General features: G+C 47.1%; 1 protein-coding gene across 4 annotated transcripts in view; it reads left to right on the forward strand.

Annotated features, from left to right (window-relative positions):
* Positions 1 to 16151, forward strand: part of ERMARD (ER membrane associated RNA degradation) — a 32803-nt gene that overhangs the window by 2394 nt on the left and 14258 nt on the right. For 3 of the 4 annotated variants that reach the window (XM_005685003.3, XM_018053495.1, XM_018053494.1), the window contains exons 2-11: positions 763 to 931; positions 2463 to 2602; positions 3448 to 3549; positions 3841 to 3930; positions 6668 to 6765; positions 7198 to 7334; positions 8728 to 8842; positions 9745 to 9847; positions 13912 to 13941; positions 14994 to 15062. In XM_005685003.3, the coding sequence (XP_005685060.2) occupies positions 763 to 931; positions 2463 to 2602; positions 3448 to 3549; positions 3841 to 3930; positions 6668 to 6765; positions 7198 to 7334; positions 8728 to 8842; positions 9745 to 9847; positions 13912 to 13941; positions 14994 to 15062 (1053 nt within the window). The remainder of the gene's footprint in view (positions 1 to 762; positions 932 to 2462; positions 2603 to 3447; positions 3550 to 3840; positions 3931 to 6667; positions 6766 to 7197; positions 7335 to 8727; positions 8843 to 9744; positions 9848 to 13911; positions 13942 to 14993; positions 15063 to 16151) is intronic. The other variant, XM_018053493.1, reaches the window with a different exon arrangement.

The following is a 16151-nucleotide window of genomic DNA, read 5'->3' on the forward strand; positions in this document are numbered from 1 at the left end:
TCAGTTGTGGGGCCTGAGAGCATTGGCTGGCTTCAAGGCTGAGAGCAGGAATGAAGCTTCTGGGGACAGGAGGGGTGGGCAGGATGATGGGTGACACTGATGGGGATGGGGGAGCTGAAGCCAACTGGCTTCCGAGGCAGGGACCTGCCGAGACTCACTCACACGCCTCACAAAGACACCAGGTCCTTTTCAGACCTAGAACGTGATCTCCCTGCAGAGTTACTGGGCGATCTTAGCGAAATGTCAGGAGAATTATGAAGAATCGGTTTTATTTAACTTTTTATGAAAAAGCAGCATGGTTTGCTGCTTTTCACACTATGTGGGGAGTCAGAATTATGCATTTTGCTCCACTTTAGCATTATTTAGTGTTTAATTCATCTAGTAGCTTAATTTTCTAGTTTTCTCAGCCCTCATTTAAAAATGCTTATGTTGATAACTTTGGGATAATTTGTGAATGCTGAAAGGAAATGCACTATCCAGAAAATATTCCGAGCTTCTGTAAATTCTTATGTTAAAAATGTTTAATAAAATAACTTAAAATCTTTAAACATTTACTTGAAAATATTTGCATAAGTAATTTTTAGTTAACATTTAATCACAATGTCTTAATCATATAGTTCTTCTGACATCCAGAAAGTGTGTTAACACAGTAACTATTCCTGAGTGTATTCTATAAGACATAATGGAGTTTTCCTGTGACTTAAATATATTATAAAGTTAATATTTTCTGTTAAAGAGTGTGTTTTATGTTTTATATTTCAGATATTAATTGGGGAGCCGATTGCCACCTGTCTTTCTCCTTCAGTGTATGACATGATCTGTAAACTTGGGTTTGAAGTCAGAGAAAATTGCGACATCAGTAGTATTGTAACTCAAAACGGTGAAGTATGCTGGAAGAAAATTACAGACTGCATGGTTTATACAGAATCAGGTTTGTACTTGGCCTGCAGCCCAAATGCCCATCAATACTGTTCTCTCTAGAATGTCTTAACCTATAAACTTTCCCTTTCTGACCACTGCTTTTTGGGTGAGAAGATGTTATATTAATAGTACAGGCTTAACTGAAAGAGAGAAAGAATCGGTGTGGAAAGAGAGGGAGTGAGACCAGAGAGGCGCAGGGGGGTGAGGGGAAAGCCGTGGGTGAGGAGGGGGGTCGGAGGCTGTGCGGGCTGAGGGCTCTTGGCCTGCAGTCCAGGTGGGAAAGGGAAGCAGACAGAGTCACGAGGTAAGGGTATGGGGACGACCAGTGGTACATACGGCTATTATTCTTGTCTTCTAGGCATTCTTGTACCTTTTTTTAAGTAGGGATGTGGACTGGAATATTTTAAAATAGTTGTAAAAATTATAAGCAAACATGCTGTGGCCCGGCAGTTCCATCCAGGAGCACACAGGACAGGTCCAGCCACAGGTGTGAGCGTGTGCCTGTCGCAGGCTGCTCCTTGCAGTATTCTGTGACGGAGAAGAAAGCAGGGAAGAGCGCTGGAGACAGCCAGACGTCAGGCACGATGGGATTGCTCAAACTGTGACGAATGCGCGCAGGGAACATTGTGTGGGGTGAGAGAGAGTAAGGGGGCCCATCTTTCTGGCCCAGAAATCTCTCTGAGGGAACATTGTGCGGGGTGAGAGAGAGTAAGGGGGCCCGTCTTTCTGGCCCAGAAATCTCTCTAAGGGAACATTGTGTGGGGTGAGAGAGAGTAAGGGGGCCCGTCTTTCTGGCCCAGAAATCTCTCTAAGGGAACATTGTGTGGGGTGAGAGAGAGTAAGGGGGCCCATCTTTCTGGCCCAGAAATCTCTCTGAGGGAACATTGTGCGGGGTGAGAGAGAGTAAGGGGGCCCGTCTTTCTGGCCCAGAAATCGCTCTGAGCTATATGGCAGAGTGAGACAATAGGACATGTAACATTTGCTTGTGTAGGTATGAATATTTCTAAATACACTCAAGAAATGGATACCATTTCTTGAAATATGAAGGGTGCTGTAGGAAGGAGAACTGGAGCCAGGAGAGAGACTTCCATCCTTTTATATTTTTGGCTGTGAACCTTGTAAATGTTCAGCCAAAACTTATGGAAAAAACCCTCAAACCGAAAATTTGTATTGTAAATATGTTCCAAAATAATAATAATTATTATAAATTAATGTCATTGGAAATCTCTTAGTCTAATAATGTTACATTAAAAAGTCAGGTTAAAGTATTATATATACAAACTTACATACAGGTAAAGAAATTTTAAAAATATTTTTTGTCTTATTTGAACCTTTCTGTATTTTTCAAACTCGCTGATGGTTTTTCTTTTATGATCAGGTAAACACATATGTAACTTATTTTCCACAACATGAGTATCTTTGTTTTAAGTTCAGTTTAAACTGGTTCTCAATTTTGTGGAAATTTCATCACTGAAGCACTTTGGCAATGTAGGCATTTTCGTCACACGATGCGGAGCTCACTTGCTTTCTCACCCTTGCAGCCCAGGGTCTGGACCACCGGGAAAGCGTGCGGCTGCTGGGCCCCGTGTGCCAGGCCGTCCACCTGTATCTGTCGTCTCTGCCGAAGGGGCAGTTTGAAGTGCAGTATGCACCGGCGCTCCAGTGGACAGGTGTTCCAGAGGTTTGGCTTTTGAACAGCAACAAAGTCTTAGAAATGAAAGATTGCAGATCCCGCGTAGAGGCTTTTGCTCCTTGCTGATTTTACAGGGGTCTCCTCTGTCCTCTGGGCCCTGGGCTATGAGAAGGCTTGAGTACTGCGAGGGAAAGCTGGAGCTGTCTCCAAAGCCTGAGCTGGGAGACACCCTTTGCCCAGAGGACGTTTCTGGATACGGTGCCAGGATCCGGGTTCTGGGAGGTGGTTTGGTGCATGGGTGCTGCTGGTCCCAGGACAGAAAGACTGGACAGCTCCAAAAGAAAAAGAAAGACCTTCCAGACTGATCGAAAGATGTTCTTGAGGCATTGGGACGAGGGGACTCGAGGCGGGGACACTTGGCTTGTTGAGGGCGGCAGAAGGGAGGTAGGGTAGTTCAAGGTTCAAACCAGCCATTTCCTTTGGTGCATTAAATGGTCGCAGAAGAGCAGTAACTATGAAAATGCAGCTCTAAGATGCTTGGCTTCCTCATTCGGAGTGGCAGGGCCGTCCCTCCTCCCTGTGCAGCGGCTGCCTTATCTACGTTTTAAGACGTGATCAAACTGAGATACAAGACTTAGGTCCAAGCATTTGACTTTCCAGTTTAGAGTTATGCCAGATTCATTGCTTCCCAAAGCCTCCTTTAGGTATTCAAATGCTTTTCTTGATTCTTCGTATTTTGTTATATTTATATAAAAAATATTTACCTACACCAAAACAGTCATTAAAATGTGAAAATTAAATCTTTAGAGGTTTGAATTTCATTAATAGAATTGTGACTTTGAGAAATAATGCTTATTGAACACAAATTCTGACACGTGTCTTATTCTAAACAGTTATTTCCTGAAATACTTGACGCCTTGAGAAGTCTTGAATCTCCCAGTATTTCTCTCAGCCTCATGAAGCTCACATCCTCTCTGGAGCGAGCCCTGGGTGACGTAAGTATGAGGACTCTTTCACTGTTGGCCCTGTAAAGTGTTTGAATGAACAGTAAACTGTTTTGCAGTTTCACTGAGATTTATAGATTTTAATTATTATTTTCCTGTATAATCACTTGGCACAGATTTTTGAAATATTTTTCTTTTTGAATGGCTGTGATCAGAAACATCAGTGTCTCCAGTTCTTTCCTCCCCTCCTGTGTACAGACACTTGCTTTGTGGGTGATATTTTGGTTAATGTGATTTGGCTCATTGTAATACAGTTGTTACACAAGTTTGTTTGAATTTCAGGTATATTTACTGATTGGGAAGGACTGCCCCTTTCTTTTAAGAGATCTGCTCGCATCTGAGGAACTTGCTCAAGTCTTCGGGCAGCCTGTGGTAAGCTTGTCCAGTTAAAACTGATGGAGGAAAAAGGGCCCAAAACAATCAATGTTAACTCTATTTTTGTTTCTCAAAAATTGATGCTATGTTAGGAAAAAAATAATCATTTCAGGGATTCAAGCTTACTTTCCTTTCCCACAGTCCCTTCTACCAAAATTGCCATGTTTCCAGCCAAAGACACACCTCTCTCTCGTCCTGCTGCTGTGCTTCGGTGAGAGCCTCTGGTGTGGTGGCCTCAGGTGTGGGGCCCCTGGTGTAAGAGCTTCCGGTGTGATGAGCAGGTGTGGGGCCCCTGGTGTAAGAGCTTCTGGTGTGATGAGCAGGTGTGATAGCCTCAGGTGTGGGGCCTCAGGTGTAAGAGCTTCTGGTGTGATGAGCAGGTGTGATAGCCTCAGGTGTGGGGCCTCAGGTGTAAGAGCTTCTGGTGTGATGAGCAGGTGTGATAGCCTCAGGTGTGGGGCCTCAGGTGTAAGAGCTTCTGGTGTGATGAGCAGATGTGATAGCCTCAGGTGTGGGGCCTCAGGTGTAAGAGCTTCTGGTGTGATGAGCAGGTGTGATAGCCTCAGGTGTGGAGCCTCTGGTGTGATGAACACATTTGATGACCTCGTGTGTGGAGCCTCTGCTGTGATGACGCTGGAGGAATAGCCTCTGATATAGTAACCTCTGGGGGCCAGGCAAATGAGAAATTTTAAGTCTATTGATCTCATTGTGTATTATAATAGTAATTCTAGAAGATATAATGCTAATGTATTCAAGAGTAAAATTTTAATCCTTTAAAAAGTGATATTCAGTTTAGTTCAGTTTAGTTCCGGCACTCAGTCATGTCCGACTCTCTGCGACCCCATGAACTGCAGCACGCCAGGCCTCCCTGTCCATCACCAACTCCTTGTGTTCATCGAGTCGGTGATGCCATCCAGCCATCTCATCCTCGATCGTCCCCTTCTCCTCCTGCCCCCAATCCCTCCCAGCATCAGGGTCTTTTCCAGTGAGTCAACTCTTCGCATGAGGTGGCCAAAGTATTGGAGTTTCAGCTTCAGCTTCAGTCCTTCCAGTGAACACCCAGGAGTGATCTCCTTGCAGTCCAAGGGACTCTCAAGAGTCTTCTTCAACACCACAGTTCAAAGGCATCAATTCTTCGGCACTCAACTCTCTTCACAGTCCAATTCTCACATCCATACATGACCACTGGAAAAACCATAGCCTTAACTAGACGGACCTTTGTTGGCAAAGTAATGTCTCTGCTTTTGAATATGCTATCTAGGTTGGTCATAACTTTCCTTCCAAGGAGTAAGCATCTTTTATTACAATTTTATTATTTAAAAAATCAATATTTTTACCATGTGAGAATGTATACCTTTTGCAGCTACTGAAAGTTAAGTTGAAAAAAAAATTAGATGCCAGTTTAAAAATGGGTACTTTTTCAAAGTCTTCTCGAGGCCACATGATCATGATTTTTTAAGAGCAGTGAGTAACCGTCAGGCAACTGAATAAGTCAGGTCAAGGTGAAGAAGCAAGCCAGCGTGGTGCCCACCAGGAGGACGTTTACAGATGGGACTCACTGAGAAACGTGTCAGTGAAGCTTTCCCAGGCGTCCTGGTGGTCCGTTGCTGCGTGTCGGCTCGGGGCCGTTCCCTTTGGTGGAGCATGTGGAGCGCAGCACGGGCTGCTCGCCGTCACCCTGGACTCTTAGGCCCCTGGGCTTGCTCTGTCCTCTGTTTCTGCCTGTGTTGTGCAGTGAGCCTGCTGTCCACCCGCAGCCCTTTCAGCTCCCGGGTAATTTTCCTAGGTCCTTGGCATACATACTTGTAATTTCCCAGATGGTATGAACAGTTAATTTAAAATAACAGTAAATTAGGAGCGAGTCACATTCAAGTATTGATGTTGCTATAGTTCTCGATATTTAATCAAGTTCATATTAAAGTGTTTTAAGTTAGGGTGAGAGCCAGGGCTACTTGGAGTAGCCCGGAAGGACCGGCTGTCAGACGTTCTGGTGCTGAGTTGAAACCCCTTGTGTGAGTTCCTGCCCCGAGGGCATCCAGAGCACCCGTCTCCCCTTCCCCCCGAGTCTGCAGGTGAAGGAAGCAGCTTCAGCCCTTTCCTGAGTCTCTGGGAGGCTCAGCTCCTCTTTCCTACGACACGGGCTTGAGTCCTCTTGGTCTCTGAGCAGCTTCTGTGTGTTCTGAATCTCCTGTGACGCATGGTGCTGCTCACCCAGAGAATGCCCAGGGAGGGTGTCGGTGTTGCAGCTGGATGAGCAGGATCCGTGTGCTGGAGGGTCTTCACTTTGTGCTGATGGGGCAGGTGAGCGGAGAGCTTCGAGTCAGACAGGAGGCCGAGCCTCGTTGCTCGGCTGCCTGCCGTGCAGTCTAGCCTGTCGTTTGCCGTGGAGTTGCTTTATCGACAGTCGGGGCCTCTCGGCGTGTGGCAAGGAAGCAGCGTGTCCTGGGGTCCCTCCACTTGTGGCCTTGGGGCCTCTGCACCGTTGGTCTCCCCCCTCCCCGCCCGCGTGCTTCTCACATGCGCAGTGTGAGTACAGCATCTCCCTCAGAGGCCGTCCCCGGGGTGAGGAGTAAGGAAACGTGGGAAGGCGTCTGCCACGAGTGCTCGGCACGCACGGGTCCGTTCCTGTGTCCCCCGTGCTCTGCACTCGTGGCCCCCTCGGTTCCGGGGAGGAAAGCTCACGTGGTCCCAGCTGGGTTGGCTCCTCAGTAACCCCGTGCCCTGCCCCCCGCAGATGGACGTGCTCAAGGTCTTCGTGGGCTCTCCGCGTGGGCTCAACCTCCGCAACGTCCTGTGGCACGGCTTCGCGGCCCCTCAGGAGGTTCCGCCCAAGTAGGTGCTCGGGGCGGCGTGCGCGCACTTTCTCCATATGCTGTTTGTTTTATTGTGAATTTCCCATCAAGGGAAGATGTCTTTTGAGATAAATAAGAGAGTTTGGGTTCAGGATATTGAAGGCAAAACGACGTCAGTGGCCGAATGGCTGCTGTGGTGATCTGGTTGCGATTTCGCTGACTTATGCTCAGCGGTGGAATGGTGCCATGCCCAGCTTCCGCTGGGTGGGGTCCTAGGTCTCAGCTCACCGGTTCCTGAGAGGTCACTGGTCCTCTGGACCACTGCACAGCTTCATCCCCACAGCCAGTGGGATTTTCTGCAATTTGATACTGTTTTGCTTTTTTAATTTTAAACTTTTTTTTTTAAAGTAGAGCTTTTTATATGTGTGCCGGGTTCGTGTTTCTAACAGAGCTCTGTGCTGTTTCCCGCTAGATACTGCTCGATGATGGTGTTGTTGACAGCAGGCTTGGGTCAACTACTGAAGGGCTTCCTTCAACAGACAAACTTCACGTTGGCACATCGGCCTTTCGTGACTCTCACGAGCATAGAGGATTTGATCGTTTTTCCTGGCAAGTACCGATTTCACGTTTTTCTTTGACTCCGTCTTTATAAAGATATTTATAGCGTTATTAAGCAGCACTGAGGCTCGAGCTCTGTGGAAGGAACAGTTACTCTCCAGGGGCAACATGCCTTTGAAAGTTTCATGAAGACCCTCTTAACTTTGCCGTATAAATCCTCCCCTCTTCGCATGGTGCCCCCAGGTTTGGCACCGGGAGTCTGACAGTCACGGCTACGTGAATCAGTGTTGATATTATTGAATAACATTAACAATGTTGATCAGTGTTACTAATGCTAATTGACATGAGCCAGTGTTAATGCTAAAGCAGCCTCTCGTGCAGATGTGCGGCTTGGGCCCGTCTGTGGCGTGCGCCCCTTCTCCTCTCGACCCTCTTGCTCTGCTCTCTTGATGGTGTGGCCAGACGTGCCGCTCGTAAGTTCTCCTGTGTCGTCCTTGGCTTCCCTGGAGGCTCAGTGGAAGAGAACCCCTCTGCCATCCCAGGAGACGAGGGTTCCATCCCTGGGTTGGGAAGATCCCCTGGAGAAGGAAATGGCAACCCACTCCAGTATTCTTGCCTGGGAAACCCCACAGTCAGAGGAGCCCGGGGCTACAGTCCACGGGGCCACCAAGAGCTGGGCCCAACCGAGCAACTAAACAACAACAAATATCATCTTTTGGTTTGTTTTATCGTGTCGAAGTCTTACCAGATTAATGAGGTTGAGGACACAGGACTTCAAGAGAACAGATAAACGCCGTGTCTGCTCCAGGCCCGTTCCTTTTCCTGTGTGGCGGTAGACAAGCCGAGTCTGTATTTGCTGATGAAAACCCTGGAAAGAGTACACAGCGTCTTGGCCCCAGTGGTCTTAGCCTTTTGGTATCGTGGGATCTTTTGGTAGCCTGGTGACTGCCAATAGCGTATGCTTTTTAAGACCTTACGTGTGTAGAGCAGTTTTAAGTTTACAGCAGAATCAGGAAGGAGGTGCAGAGGCTCGCCCACCCGTCCGCCTTGTCAGCATCTCTCACCAGCTGGGACTCGGTTGCCACGGATGGATGAGCCTACATGGACCCGGCACGGCCGCCTTAAGGCCAGAGTTTACCTTTGGGTTCACTCTTGCTCCAGTATCTTTGGAAGATGTATTTTCTTGGTCAGTGTAGTCAGCCAGCTGCCCCTGAACTCGTCTGCTCACACAGCTGCAGCCTACGTGTGGGGGCCTGGGCCCCCACAGGGTGCCCGTGGCCACCTGCAGCCCTGGCCTCATTCAGGCAGCCTCGCTCTTAGACGGCACGCAGTGCCCACGGTCCATCTTAAAGAGGTCGGCCCAGTGGCACCACTCCCCAAGCGTGCTCACACCTTTTCCAGTTGATCAGTGTGATTGTGCTTAAAAACATTTGCTGTTTTACAGACGTCACTTCGGAGGTGCTGTCCGTATTAGAAGAAGTGATGAAGAAGTCCACTTTTATACTGAAAACCATGTTGCCGTATTGGGAAGTTGCATTAACCAAGTTAAAGTCTCACAGGTACCTGCAGGGTGGCTTTACAGAGTGGGCACTGGTGGTCTGGAGGCCAGGCCTTCCTAGAAGCCTCTGCCCCCCGTGCTGTGCTGCTGTTGGAGTAGAAGCAAACAGGAGTCGGCCGAGCATGAATTATCTTCCTGTAATTAATTAAGAGGCATCTTGTAATTGTGTTTTAAACACTTTTTTGTTTGTTTTATGGTATAGTTTTATATAGTTAATAATGAAAATTATTTTAATTAAATTTTTATTTTAGAAATTAAGAAATCGTTTTGGCTGCTCTGTGCACCTCGCAGGACCCCAGTTCCCTGATCAGGGATTGAGCCCGGGCCACGGCTGTGGAAACCCAGGGTCCTGACCATTCGGCCACCAAGGAGCGCCTCAACAGTTCCTTTTTTGAATCGACTTATTAGTATTTTTCAAGCTCTTACTGTGACTGAAACACGGTGTGCAGTGTTAGAGAATCAGGAGAGACGGGGGTTGTCAGTTGCCTCCGTTCCCTGGGGAGCAGGCCCCGGATGTTGCCCTGGGAGGTCAGCGGGCTCCACTTCCCTCCCCGTCACTCTGCCCTGATGCAGGCGCTCGACTGGAAACCGTGAGAGCCCAGCGGCTCCCTGGTGTCTGAGCGCCTTTTAGGTGGAGCAAGCTTGGCAGGCGTTTGGTGGCGTTTCGTTCTGCTGCAGCAGCTGAAAACGGCTCATCAGTAAAGCACCGGAAAGCCGTTTCATTGCCACTCATCTCGTGAGGCCTTGATTCTGCTTCCGTTTCTTCCGTTAGTGAGTAATATCGCCCCTCGCTGCTTTGGACACACGCTGGTGCCCTCTGGGAAGCAGCAGCCTTATTGTGGCGTCAGTGCCAGAGTTTACCTTTAAAGCATGGAGTTTTACTGGTCTCCCTCCATCTCACAGGTTTGCTGACTGTGCCATCTTGCTGTTGGTGCAGCTGGAGACTGGACTCAGGAAGGCGTTTGCTGAAGTTAACGAGTGTCCAAAGAGGCTTCTCACTGCTGAGGTGCGCCTGCTCTGGCGGTCGGTGCTGGTCATTGCTGCTGTATTGACAGCTTTCTGTCCCTAATTAAAGGTTTTACTATCTTGTTTTTGTTTATCGTTAAATGAATTTTCTCGCAAGAACTTTCTTTGGAAGGCTTGACTGTCATTTTTTGTGGTTTCCTATTTTGATTTTGTATGACATATTTATCTGTGATTCTTCCCTTGTGCCTCAGCTCATAAAGAATCTGACTGCAGTGTGGGAGGCCTGGGTTGGGAAGATCCCTGGAGAAGGGAAAGGCTACCCACTCCAGTATTCTGGCCTGGAGAATTCCACGGACTGTGAATTCCATAGTCCGTGAGGTTGTAAAGAGTCAGACACGACTGGGCAGGATAAAAATGGGGAAAAAAATTCTCAGTCATTTTTTAAACTTAACGATGTCATAAAAGCGGTTGATGCTCATGCTTCCTCTGTAGCCATAGTTACTGGTGGGCATGGGTGGTCTGCAGCTTGCCTTCTCTAAAGACACTGCTTCCTTTCGGCCAGAGCTGCTGGTGGTGCTTGGACAGGCCTCTGAGGGGCCGTGTCCCGGTGGGCTATGGGAGAACCCCCCAGCTAGGGGAAGGGAGAATGCATATTATCGGACGAGCGCAAGCATCTGCCGTACCTGGTGTTCCTGCTGCTTTCCCTAGTTCATCTCCCTCTTTTTGCCCCGTAAATAGGCGTCCCTCAAAAAGTCCTGCCCTCACCCTGCTAGTCTTCTTTATCTGCGTGCCCTGGGAGAGCTCACATGTCCAGTGTCTGAAGCTGTTACCTGTGTGGGAGCAGCGCCAGTCAGAAAATACTCCGAAACTGATGGAATCGGAAGCCCCACGTGGCGCAAGTTGCTGATGCCGCTGAAGCAGTACTAAGAGGGTGGTTGAGCGCATTAAGTTCCAGCCGTCTTCAAGGCATTCTTTCCAACTCACAGTTCTTTGATCTCCTCTGTTACATGTACACCTGTTTGTTGAATATGTTTATAGGAGCTTTCCCCAGCACCCAGATTTACTTTACTTCAAAAAAGGCATTTTTTTCCTTCCACAAATTTGTCCTCTGATATTCCTTACTATCCTTATTCTAAACATGATTTTGCCCCTCCTACCGTCTTGTTGGGGCTTCTCCTTTGTCCTTGGACGTGGGTATCTTTTTTCGGTGGGATCCAGCATTCTCCTGTTGATGGTGGTTCAGCAGTGAGCTACGATTTTGGAGTTCTCTCAGGAGAAGATGAGCGCACATCTTTCTACTCCGCCATCTGCTGACGTGCAAAACACTAAGATCTTGGCATCTGGTCCTATCACTTCATGGCAAATAGATGGGGAAACAATGGAAACAGTGACAGACTTTATTTTCTTCGGCTCCAAAATCACTGCAGATGGTGACTGCAGCCATGAAATTAAAAGATGCTTACTCCTTGGAACAAAAGCTATGACCAACCTAGACAGCATATTGAAAAGCAGAGACATTACTTTGCTGACAAAGGTCCGCTAGTCAAAATTATGGTTTTTCCAGTAGTCATGTATGGATGTCAGAGTTGATCCATAAAAAAGGCTGAGCCCTGAAGAATTGATGCTTTTGAACTGTAGTGTTGGAGAAGATTCTTGAGAGTCCCTTGGACTGCAAGGAGGTCCAACCAGTCCATCCTAAAGGAGATCAGTTCTGAGTGTTCATTGGAAGGACTGATGCTGAAGCTGAAACTCCAGTACTTTGGCCACCTGATGTGAAGAACTGACTCATTGGAAAAGACCCTGATGCTGGGAAAGATTGAAGGCGGGAGGAGAAGGGCATGACAGAGGACGAGATGGTTGGATGGCATCACTGACTCGATGGACATGAGTCTGAGAAAGCTCCGGAAGTTGGTGAAGGACGGGGGCCTGGCGCCTTGCGGTCCACGGGGTCGCGAGCAGTCGGACACGGCTCTGTCCTCGTCGTGGCCCCCCATCAGCTTCAGCGCCATCTGTGCTCTGCCTGCCCTCCGTCCTCCTGTGCGACACCCTGCGGGTCGGTCCTGCCCCTGACTTACCCCGTGGTCCATCCGTGCTCGGCCTCGCTGGCTCACATGTCGCTCACCTGAACCTGTCTCACAGGTCTTCGTGCTTCCCCTCCTCCTCTAATCTGTTCTCACACTGCCACTGATTATTTGCGAAGTTTATGGTGATTCCTGTGTCTTCTATGACCCCGTCTGCTTGAACGCCTTTCATGACTTCCAGCGCCTGATTGTACTGCTCGCGTTTCTGCATGGTGTAAAGGATCTCAGAGTCTGGCCCCAGCCTTTCTGCACTCTGCTCTCTACCTGATTTCTCCAGCATCCTTTAGACCCCTTGCCCGTTCCTGGGCACGCACACTGCTCCTCTTCCTTGCCCGCTGTCCCGTTGCGGCCACAGGGGTGACCTCCCAGCACCTGGCCTGCTCAGCCCTAACACTGCTCCCCTGCCCTCTGTCTGCCTCATGTGGAGGCGGCTCTGCTCTGCACTGCTGGGGGGCCTCTGGCCCCGCCCTTGGGGCCACTGCCCACACCCAGTGCCTCTCACTGGCTCCACCCAGCCCAGTGCTGGGGAGCGAAGCTTGGCCTCCAGTGCAAAGAGCCGGAGCCCCAGCGTCCGCTCTCGTCCGAGTGTCTTAGAATTGACGGCGTGGTGTCCTGGCCATTCAGTGCTCGACTCTGGTTTGTGAATTTGGTCATTTAGTTGTGATTTCACTGCACAAGTATGTACTGTGGCTGTTTCTGCAGAGGATACAGTTTATCGAATAATGCCTTAAATTTTAGCCCAGGCTTTTATCCAGAACAAACCTAACATCAGTGTACTGATGAGTGAGTGGCAGTCACTCAGTCGTATCTGACTGTTTACGACCCCATAGGCTGTAGCCTGCAGGCTTGTCCATGGAATTCTCCAGGCAAGAACACTGGAGTGGGTTGCCATTTCCTCCTCCAGGGGATCTTTCCATCCCAGGGATTGAACACGGGTCTCCTGCATTGCAAGCAGTTTCTTAACCGTCTGAGCCACCAGGGAAAGCTACTTTTAAGAGACATTTCTAACTATAAAGACAAGTCAGCTTAAAAGTATCAGCAAATACGTGATTGACTTTATCTTATAATCTGTAGACAGTACATTAGAATATGCAATGGATCCATATGCCTTTTCCAAATAACTGAGACAGAAGCAGCAATAAAGTTATGAATGACAGTCATCAAACAGATGAAATAAGTTAGATGAAGCTTCTCGCTCAGAGACATGGGGACTGGGCAAGTGGTCAGGCAGGAAAGACAATGTGCTTTTAACTTTATACAAAAAATAATGTTCATACAGTTTACTTATAAGGTGATATACAAATGAAAATACTTTGTAAAACTATAAATTGCTTCTGCAAATTCTATGATGATTTTATGGCATAAGATCTCTTCAGAGTCAATGGAGGTTGTGAAGATGAGTGAGACTTTGTGACTTTTTAGAAGCTTATGTGTATTAGGGGTGCAAGAGACGATATTTATACCAATTCTGTGAAACAAGATAGAAGTTAATTTCCATCATTTATGGAGATAAGTGAGAAGTTCAGTCTTTTTGAGGAAGAGGTGGGGATATTTAGTAGACAGTCAAATACTTACAGTAGAGCTCAGGAGAGATTTTAGCATCAGCAGAACAGGTTTGGGAGTATAGGGGCTTTAGAGCCATCTGCACGGTAATACATGTTGAAGAATGTTTGGTAATATTAAAATGAAAATCTGTTGGTAAGCCATCAGTAGAGGCGCTCTGTGTGTGTGAGTACTGATTTGTGAAGCTGTGGGATCCTGAGTGTCAGGCGCACCTGAATTGCTGTGTGTGTGAGGGCGATAGTCTCACGGGGCTTGTTCACCAGGATCACTGTATCTTCCTGCCTTGCGTATCGTGTTCATGTTGTCAGTGACATCCTTCCCAAAGTGTTGCTAGATAAAGTTTTATTTACAAATGAAGGCTTCATACTTGTGGCGCCGTGCTAGAATTTTTTCCTGCTTTGAATAATGTCACACGACTTGTATCTTGCTTTAATTGTTTATTTTCTTTCCTTTTCTGAAGTCAACAGCTCTTTATACTACCTTCGATGAAGTAAGTAAACCTCCAAGATATCTTGAGACAAACAGAACATTGTATTTGCTTAAAATAAAAATCAAAATACAAAATTTAAAATAAAATTAAATTAATTTGATTAATTTTAATTAATTAAATGAAATTAAATCAATCAAATTAAAAACCATAAATCATATGCTTGCAGAAAAATAATATGCTTATGCTCATTCACATGGAGAAGGCGATGGCAACCCACTCCAGTGTTCTTGCCTGGAGAATCCCAGGGACGGGGGAGCCTGGTGGGCTGCCGTCTATGGGGTCGCACAGAGTCGGACACGACTGAAGCGACTTAGCAGCAGCAGCAGCAGCTTATTCGCATAAGCAGAAAAAAGGAAAAAGCTGATGATAGTGTTGAGTATAGCTTTCAGGCTAATTATTAATTATGGAAAGGCCATAAAATACATGTACTCTCTTGTATGTATGTATGTATACACCATGTGCAGTGTTTGAAGGTATACATAGACATGTATATACACATACACACAGACTGCCCATAAACACACACATGTTTATGCACATGTGAGTGTGTGTTAGTTGCTCGGTTGTGTCCCCCTCTTTGTGGCTCCATGGACGGTAGCCCACCAGGCCCCATGCTCCATGGGGTTCTCCAGGCAAGAACACTGGAGTGGGCTGGCATTCCCTTCTCCAGGGGATCTTCCTGACCCAGGGATGGAACCTGGGTCTCTGCATTGCAGGTGGACTCTTTACCGTCTGAGCCACCAGGGAAGCCAGTATATGCACATACATGTGCACAAACATATATAACACATGTACACACCGAAACACATGGAAACACATGGAAACATCCATTCACACAATTAAGAATGCATGTATATAGCTTCTTAAACTCATTATATTGGTTAAGACCTTTCCTAAATAGGTGGTTGCTACTTTCTTAAGACTGCCCTAATTTAACCTGCTTTGGACCTAACACATGTCATATCGCATGTACAGGATCTTTTGATACTGAAAGTCGTGTGTGTGTATACTTGTATACCAGTTAATCAACTTACTTCTTTTTGCTGTTTTAGATATTGGCAAAACACTTGAATGATGGTAAAATCAACCAACTTCCTCTTTTCCTGGGAGAACCTGCAATGGTAAAGTGTCAGGCATCTATAGTTTAATACCCTGCTACTTACCAATATGATTAGCTCTTCTCAAAAATGACATTAATCTTGTCTTGTTTCCTGCCCAGAAGTGCTTCCGAAGCATTCATATGTGTGAACTCCACTGTCTTTGCAGCTGACGTTGGCTGAGCTCTGAGCAAGCTCAGGTCCTGTGCTTTGTGCTGGTTATTCAGACGTCCTTTCCCTAGGACCTGAGGACTTAAGTCACCCTGGTCCTAAGAGTGTTTGAATTTGTGGGTCATGTGAATTTATTGATGAAATGTGTGAGAGTGTTGGTCGTTTAGCCACGTCCGTCTCTTTGTGAGCCCATGGACTGTATGTATGTAGCCCACCATACTGCTCTGTCCATGGGATTCTCCAGGCAAGAATACTGGAGTGGGTAGCCATTCCCTTCTCCAGAGGATCTTCCTGACTCAGAGATAGAACCCAGGTCTCCTGTGTTGCAGGCAGATTCTTGACCATCTGAGCCTCCAGGGAAGCCCATATGTGCCAGTAGCAGGGACTGTATTTGCTTTATGAACAAAAACAAAGTCAGATGTGGCTAGTAAGATAGAGTGTTGGATGAGAAGATAATTTTTTAGAACTGTTTTCTATTTGTCAAATTTTTGTATTTTATGAGGATATTGCAGTGACTTTTTTGGACTGTAAATAGAATTTTTATATTTTTTAACTGGGAGTCAGCGTCCTGGGCTCCAGTCCCCTCTGTGTGACATTGGTCACTCCTTTCTGCTACCAGGAAGTTAGCATGATTGGACTCGTTTATCTAAAGCTCTTTTTCATCTTGAATCTCTGTGACTCCTCTGTCCAGTGGCAGTTTGCCTGAATCAGAAAATTTGGTTTTCTGACTCTTTTTCCTCTGCCTGTGGAAGAGTCCTTGAACATTTGCCATTAAGAAAACAGCCGTGTCTTCACAGGGCTTCAAAAATAAAAGGGTGATCTGAGAAAGGACATGTGAGAAAGAGGGATGAGGGGAAAGAAAACCGGTGTTGTCGTGAGCACAGCTGTGGGTTCCAGGTGTGCTCAACACAGTCCTCCTCCTTCAGGGGGTGAGGCTGGGAA

This window comes from Capra hircus, chromosome 9, assembly GCF_001704415.2.
Source record: "Capra hircus breed San Clemente chromosome 9, ASM170441v1, whole genome shotgun sequence".
In the NCBI taxonomy this organism is placed as follows: domain Eukaryota; kingdom Metazoa; phylum Chordata; class Mammalia; order Artiodactyla; family Bovidae; genus Capra; species Capra hircus.